Here is an 8,489-nt window from a genome sequence, read left to right as displayed (position 1 = left end):
TGGAGTTTATACAGCGGTTAAAAATGTAGACAGGCAGGGAATCAGGAACAGACAACAGAAGGGGGATCAGGACAGGCAGGGACTCGTGACGGGGAAGGCAGGGACTCACAACCAAGCAGGGAATCAGAAACCAGGAACCAGGAGCAGAGGAGCCGGTAGAGAATCAGGAATCGGGAGTTCAGGGCACACACCCAGGGAAACAGACAGGAACACAGACGTCAAACACATGCCAGAAGACATGCGAGGACACATGCAACGATCCAATATCGACAGAGTGAATGGGACCAGGTTAAATACAAAAGGAGTGACGAGGAAGGTGATGACAGCTGGGATTACTATCTGGGGACAGGTGTGCAGTGACAAGGATGTGACAAAAGGAGTAGGCGCCCCTGCCCAGGCATCCGGGCAGGTAGGGGAGGCCTTCTGGAGGGCGACCAGGGGCTGGGTCCAGGAGCTGGACCGCTCTGTGGGTCTACCCTGCCTCAGGGCAGATGAGTGAGGTAGCTCCAGGGGGCGGCCAGGGGGTTCGGTCCAGGAGCCGGACCACTCGGTGGGTCGACCTGGCCTCAGGGCAGATAGGCAAGGCAGCTCCGGAGGGCGACCAGGTGGCAGGGTCCGGTAGCCGGATTGCTCGGGGGGTGGAGCCGGCCTCAGGACTGATGAGCGAGGCTGCTCAGGAGGGTGACCGGGGGATCGACCTGGCCGCAGGGCTGATGAGCAAGGCAGCTCGTGAGGGACACCAGGGGGCCAGGTCCCGGAGCTGGACCGCCCGGGGGGGTCTACCCGGCCTCAGGGCAGGAACTGGCTGGACCTTGGGAAAGGTGGCCGACGGCTCCGAGGCAGGGACCAGCTGGACTTCAGGAGCGGCGGCCGATGGCTTGGAGGCAGGGATGCACTGGACCTCGGGAGAGGGGGCCAACGAATCGGGGACTGGGACGGGCTGGACGTCGGGAGAGGCGGCCGAGGACTCGGGGACAGGGACAGGCTGGACCTCGGGAGAGGCGGCCGGCGGCTCGGGGACTGGAACCGGCTGGCCCTCGGGAGAGGCGACCGGCGGCTCGGGGACTGGAACCGGGTGGACCTCGGGAGAGGCGGCCGCAGCTTGGGGACTGGAACGGCTGGACCTTGGGCAAGGTGGCCGGCGCCTTGGGGACTGGAACTGGCTGGACCTCGAGAGGTCCACACCACACACCACCACACCTGCACCCCAGCACCCTCCTGGTTGCATTCCTCTCCTTTCCTCCCTCATTTGCTGCCATAGCTATGACAGGAAGAGGCCAAGTGCCCAATTGTAGATCCAGTTTTCCTGGACCTCATTAACTGTTTTTCAATACATGTTGTCATCCAATGTTTATGTTTTTGTGTAAATGTTGTTTGGTTCTATGTTTAATTGTCTCACCCATGGTGAATCTCCCCCTTTTGGAGTAGTGATCAGGTGTTTATAGACCCAAACATGATAAATAGTTCTCCAAAGAGGGGGGCTGGTGGTGGTTGTCTATAACCAAAATAAATAAACAAACAAACAAACAAACAAAATTAAATAAATAAATAAAGCAGCTTACTTTAAATCTCATCTTGTTCATTTTGTTTACGAATAGTGTCATGTCAGTCAAGCAGGACCAGCTGAATATTTGGGGTGAAATTTGTTCTGTTTTTCACTCCTTTCTGCTCCATATGTGGATCGATTTGAGTGAACCTTTAACCATGAGATGCTTGTGACGTACCAGTTTAAACGATACCTCAACCATGTTTGTAGGTTATGTCATTCTTGTGTTCTAGATACTTTTAGCCAAGTTGACCATACTTCAACTATAAGATGTTTGTGACATGCGTTCCAAACAAGACATAACCGTTTTCGTAGGTTCTGCCATTCTTCTGTTTCAAACAGTTTTACAAAAAAAAAACAAAGAAAAAGCAGCAAATTTGTCTGGAACACTATCAATAATGGTGCTGATGATGACAACATTTAATAACAGTAACATGGTATGTTGTTTATAAGTTAATTACTTGACACTTGGAAAAAATACCATGCTATGAAAGAGATAAAAAAGAGGATGCATTTTTGGTTCTGGTAAATGTTGAATGTGATCTCTGATATACTGTATATGAGGGGAAGTTTCAGAATGAGGGTCAGCAATAGAAAGATCAGATACCCAAGTGTCCAATACCAAGTTTCCGCTTCCCAATTCCAAGTATATTTTTAGTATATAAAGTGAGTTAAAAGTATATTTATGACCGAAGTTTTTGTTCGTATACTGGTATAAGTATATTTTCTGATATTTTCTGCTTTTTTACTTTTATGTACAAGATTAAAGTGCAGCTTTAGTATACTATAGTCATTAATATGCAGTGCAAGTGTAGTGTGTTTACACTTGTACATATATAAAAAGTTTGATAATACATGAATCTAACTGCAACTGTACATTAGTATACGTGTTAAAAGTTATTTTGGTTGTGAAAAGCAACTAAATACATGAAAATTATATTTTTTAAGATATGTAAACATATATTAAGTACAGCTTAGATATGCAGCAAAGTGAACTAACACACCAAGAATAACTTGAGTGGTTACACAACTTTATGTATACATTTTTAATATATTAAAAGTATACTATAGTAAGTATACTTTCAGATACCACACTTAAGTACCAGATTTTCAGACACTTATTTTTGTAGTTTCAAATTCTAAACCAGCCAGTTGGAGTATTAGTATAGTTTTCAACCATTGTATATTTTATTGTGTAGAATTTTAAATATTAAAAGTAAAAGGATTAGGAAGGGGACTAAAAGCACTGCACATCCCCCAGATTGGTTAAGGAAGAGCACTCTTACTATCATCTATCATACTTTCTTACTCCTATCAAGTGCAGGAAATACCAGAGAGAACAGGAGGTCATGAGACAGGGAAATTGAGGGAAGTAAGATTAAAGAATGTGACTTTCTTTTTTATTTTATTTTTTTAACCTGTGCTGTCAGCATGCTGGGCATACAACACAGAGTATTTGTGCCATTTGCATCTAGGACAGAGTTAGTCTGCAGGTGGAGTTCAAGTTCTCAAACTGCAATGCAACTCTTTATTAATTCTTAAATCATCAACAACTGCTGTAATAACTCTGTCCTGTGGACGACCTGTAGGATGACAAGCGCACAGTTTGTGGTTATGGAGAGCCACCACCAACTCCCCTCTTTGGAGAACTATTTATCATGTTTGGGTCTATAAACAACTGATCACTACTCCAAGAGGGGGAGAATCACCACGGGTGAGACAATTAAACATAGAAACAAACAACATTTACACAAAAACATGAACATTGGAAGACAACATGTATTGAAAAACTGAATTAGGTCCAGGAAAACTGGAACTATAACTGGTCACGTGGCCTCTTCCTGTCAAAGTTATGGCAGTAAATGAAGGAGGAAAGGAGAGGAAAGCACCCCAGGATGCTGGAGTGCTCTCCAAGCAGGTGTGCGTGTGTGCGTACGTGTGTGTGTGTGTGTGTGTAAGATGTCCACCGGTGAGTGTGCATGACTTATCCCCATTGGTACTGGTGTAGAAGGTTGTTTTTATGTTGCGGCGCCTCCAAGCAGCGCAAGGGGCCCCGAAGCCCCCCCGAACTCCCCGCGGACAACCCCCGGCTGCAGGAGATCCCCGGGTACCCTGCCCTGCGGCCACGGAAGACCCCCGGACCCCCAGAGAAGCCAGAGGGCCGTGGAGCAACTCCCACGCCCAGCCCGAGGAGCATGACCAAGTCCCAGGGACCACGAGGAGACCGCGCACCCCAGGGGCGCACACATACAACCAACCCCCGAGCGCAGGCACAAGACGCCGTCGCTGGCACAGAACCCGGGCCACGGGCACAGGGCACAGACCGTGGGCCCGGATCATGGCACGGCCAGGTTGCAGCACATCCCAAGCCACCAAGCGCAAGCCGTCAGGACTCCAACCATGCCCCCACACCGACCCGCCAGCGACCACCACCCCGGAAAAAAAAACAAAAAAAACCCCCAGTGCTCAATGTGTGCTGTTGGTAACTGCGGTTAAAATTACGGGGTTGGGGGTGCGAGTCCTTCAGGCAAGTCGAACCGGGATCACTCGCACCCCTCCTGTCCCGCAGGCCTTGGTCTAATGGAGTGTTGTTTGGAGTAAGATTGGGATACAGCATTGTATGTGTTCTAAGCTAATGTGAGTGGGATTAAAATTTTTGGGACGGACGAGAAGCAGTCTTGGGCAGGAGCGTGACAGGCAAGATGGCAGCTGCCTGTCGCATCCCCACCCACCTAGCCTGCACCCCGCTTTGGCACTGGAAGAGATAGGCGGGTCGCGACTGGATTGATCCAGGGGCGCAGCAGGCTGGGGAGCAACCACGCAAACCCCCTCCTCCCCGGACCCAAACGCGCCCCAGTGCGCCCACCTCCCGTACCCGGTGGCGGCCAACCCACAGCGATCAGCCAAGGGCGCAGAGCGTCCGCCATGCGCCTCCCTCCGCCATGTCGGGCAGCTCCGCGAAGAATGTGACTTTCAAAAAACAGGATCAACATAGTGGGGAACCGCATGGCAGATAGATTTTTCCAATTCTGCGTAAGACCTTTATTAAACATTGACATATGAAAGACCAATATTGCTTCTTACAAATGTTACTATTAATTTTTAGGTTTACTGCCAATTCTTTTCTTGCTTATTATTTATTCTGGGTATATTTTTAGTGTTTACAGATAAATCCTAATATTCATTTTTATTTCTTATTGTTTATCATCAGGTCATTCCTCCTGCTTAGGTTTTTTTTCTGGTTTGCTGTTTCTTATTTTATTGTTAATATCTAGGTCAATTGTATATTGCAAATTTCCCTACTGTAACTTCTATTTAACTTCTAGGATTGCTGTACATTGCCAAATTTTCTGCTGTTTACTGCTTACACTTTAGGTTAATTGTATTGCCAATTTCTAGGTTTATATTTAATGTTACTCATTAGGTTTCTTTTTATTACCAAATATTTGTGGTTCACTGGTTATCTTTAGGTAAATGTTTCTAGTACAGGTACTCCTCATTTAACGACAGGGGCCTGTTCCTAGGACCAGGTCGCTGATAAGCGAGGACTCATGTTATTTCACAGTAAGGGGGTGTGGCCATTGCCAATGCAAGTATAGTGAATACTGACAGACTGCGGGAACGAGACTGAGAGCGGTGATGCGTGATGAGATATACACAGTGTATATAGTGTATATAGTATATATAACGTATACAGTGTATATAGTATATAAATATTGTATACAGTATATATAGTATATATAGTATATATAGTGCATATAGTGTATATAGTGTACATAGTGTATATATGGTATCTATATTATAATAGTATATATAGTGTATATAGTAAATATAGTGTATATAGTATATATAGTGTATATAGTGTATATAGTGAATATAGTGTATATAGTGTATATAGTATTCTGTAAAAGGGTGATGCGCGATGAGATGCTTGCCGGTGAGACGCTGCGGTATTGTACACAGTGTACAATACAGACTGGTTGGAGATCTGGTCGTAAGTCAGAACGGTTGTTAAACAGGGAGGTTGTTAAGTGAGGAGTACCTGTAAATTGTTAGGTTTGTTTATTCCATTTTTAACTTCTTAGGTTTAGATCTCTGCCTAAGCCTACAATGGGCTTGGGTATCAATACTGTGTTTACTTATACTGTACCCCCAAACTGACTGTGATTTGAAGTCCCTGTCAAACAAAAATAAATATGTTCTGAGTCTGTTAAACCACAGAAAAAATGTGTTATTAACCACTCATCCAAATTTGAATGATTAAAAAAATCGAAGTACATAAAATTAGGTTTCAAAATCGGGGAAAAAAGGTAGTACCCTCTGCTTTGAAACGCTGGGGCCGGTGTCTGCTGAAGGCGTTCAAACAACGCCTAATCGCGGGATAGGTGCAGCCTCTCTCAAGTGTCAAATAGCACCGATCCGAAATCAGAACCATAAACGTGCTGTTTTTCATTGTTTTGATTTTGTTCTTTAGTTAAAAATAGAACATGAGAAAATGGGATATTTGTTGCAGAGAGCGTGGTGGCTCCCACAGCTCCGTGTGATCCCGGAGAGCCGGAACAGAGTCCTGCTGTCTCCGGCAGGGCTCTGTTCTGGTCCTTGTGTGCCCGGGAAGCGCGGCTCTCCCCGGGCACACGCCGAGCCATGACTCCCATGAGCCATGAGCCATGACTCCCCCCGCTGTCCGCTAGCACAAGGAGCTGGGGGAGCCACCACGCTCCCTGTAACAAATATCCCATTTTCTCATGTTCTATTTTGAACTTAAGAACAGAATCAAAACAATGAAAAATAGCCCGTACCACCACGCTCGGAACGGAACGGAAATGTAAATAAGGAGACCAAGCTGTTATGTACATTCTAGCATCCAGGGAGATTCATTTGCGGGATGAAGGTGCCATAGCTAGATAGCAAACTTGTGTAGGCTGTACAAGCACAATTAAGTGGGAGAACCACTGATGCTAATGCACTCTACTCATATAATATACTGTATCTAAGATATATATATATATACTGTATATACAAAGTATATATTATTTGTGTTCGGGGAGGGGCCATGCCAAGTTGGGCCACCGTGCGTCATTCAGTCATGATTTAGCCCGGCCCAAAAGATCTGGACCACAAAAATGGTGAGTAACGGTCTGATTCCACAATTCAGTACTACGTTGTTCACAATCTTTTCACATGTTTTCAGCAATTGCTTTCTAACATGTATAATGTGTTTAGAAACAAATCTCTTCACAAGGACACATTAATAATGATGACCTTAAAAATGGACTGGAGACAACTGACTGAGTGTGTGCTCTACTTCCTGTTCTGTGGTTTAACACTCTGGTGAGATAAGAAAATGTTGAGGGAACAGAGCAGACTCCCTGTTTTCCCCAAAAAACAGGCGTGTCCTGGCATTCCTCAACTTGTATTACGTGTATTCCAAGCAGTCAGGTCCACTATTTCACCAAAAAGCATATTTGCTCAATGAGTTTTCTTGCCCTTTGCTCTGCTGCTCTACTTTTCAATTGACATTGGGTCCGAACGTAAAAACCCTACAGGCAAAATGAGCTGACGTTCGTGAAACCAACCCAGTTTATTTCTATCTGAATTGAGTCGTTGGTTAACACCAAGGAGCCATCGGGAGTTTTATTGGTGGAGTCGTAACTTCAAGTGAGTCAATGCATGTGTCCATAAACGTCACTTTATGAGCGAGAAGAGGATATTTATAGTGCTTATCATGTAGTGGTAATAATGTGGATGGTCTGCCACGTATGTGAAGACTGTGACTGGGAGTAGTACATGAGGTTATGCGTGTCCTTCACTGTGTACTCTGTATAAAAAATATGTGGCTGGATCCTTTCACAGTGGACAATGATAGCCTTAACACTAGAACGGAACGAAACAAGTGTGTTTCGAACGAAACCGTGTTAGGCCCACGGCCCCCCAGCACCACTAGAGGCCGCTCTTGATCCATCTGCGGCTCCTCCCTGAGGCCAATTTCACACACCTGGTATCAATTACCTGCATCACCCACACAGAATTTATTCTCCAGCTCCCCAGTCACTCATTGCCAGACTGTCAACTAGCTTACCCAGGTTGTACTGCTACTGGCCTAGCCCCTAGCCCCTAGCCCCTAGCCCCTAGCCCCTAACCCCTAGCCCCTAGCCTGTAGCCCCTAGCCCCTAGCCCCTAGCTCCTAGCTCCTAGCTCCTAGTCCTATGTCTGTATTGCGGCCGTCCGGGACACCTCCGAGCCACCTTACTGGTCCGGCCGGGAGAGGACGACTCCTCGGTAGGGTTACATTCCGGCCACTCCAGCTACAACCCTCTCTCCCGTCCTCTGCTCCCGGCTACCCTCTCGTGGGGGGGTAAAACACTCTCTTCCTCCGCTCTCATAGATTCCGGGGTGGATGAGAGTTTTCTCGACTGGGGACTAGCACGCCAGCTAGGGCAGACACCCGTCCCTCTCCCCACACCGCTCGAGGTCAAGGGGCTGACCGGGTCACTTCTGACCCGGATTGCCCACCAGACAGCCCCCCTCGAGCTGCTACTCTCCGGCAACCACCGTGAGTCTTTGGGGTTCTTCCTCATCCATTCCCCCCAGACCCACAAGCCCCAGATGAACTGGCGTCGGGTAGCGTGAGCGCCTGGAGCATGCACTGCCACGCCCACTGCCTCCGCTCGGCCTCTACCCCGCCGCCGGATGCGCCGCTGGAGGTCCGCGAGAGCTCCAACCTGTACTCCGTTCCATCGTAATATCTGGACCTGGCCCCTGTTTTCAGCAAGCAGTCCCTACCGCCTCATCGCCCCTATGAATGCGCAATCAACCTCCTGCCAGGCGCCCCCCTCCTCTGCAGTCGCCTGTATAACTTCTCCTGGCCCAAACAGGAGTCCATGGAGACCTACATCCGCGACTCTCTCGCTGCCGGGATCATCCGCCCCTCGTCATCTCCACT

At 47.4% G+C, this 8,489-nt stretch overlaps 1 protein-coding gene across 1 annotated transcript in view; it reads left to right on the top strand.

Moving 5' to 3' along the window:
* Positions 1-491: 491 nt before the first annotated feature.
* tgm2l (transglutaminase 2, like) overlaps positions 492-8,489 on the top strand; it is a gene marked incomplete at both ends in the record, with an annotated part of 23,306 nt that continues 15,308 nt past the window's right edge. The window contains 3 exons of the mRNA XM_080002372.1: positions 492-1,134; positions 8,138-8,285; positions 8,391-8,489. The exon at positions 8,391-8,489 is cut by the window's right edge and continues 9 nt beyond it. Of these exons, the coding sequence (XP_079858498.1) occupies positions 492-1,134; positions 8,138-8,285; positions 8,391-8,489 (890 nt within the window). The remainder of the gene's footprint in view (positions 1,135-8,137; positions 8,286-8,390) is intronic.

This window comes from Zeus faber (assembly GCF_960531495.2).
Source record: "Zeus faber genome assembly, chromosome: 6".
Classification (NCBI taxonomy): domain Eukaryota; kingdom Metazoa; phylum Chordata; class Actinopteri; order Zeiformes; family Zeidae; genus Zeus; species Zeus faber.
The sequence above is the reverse complement of the archived record's forward strand: the minus strand, read 5'-3'. Positions and strand labels throughout refer to the sequence as shown.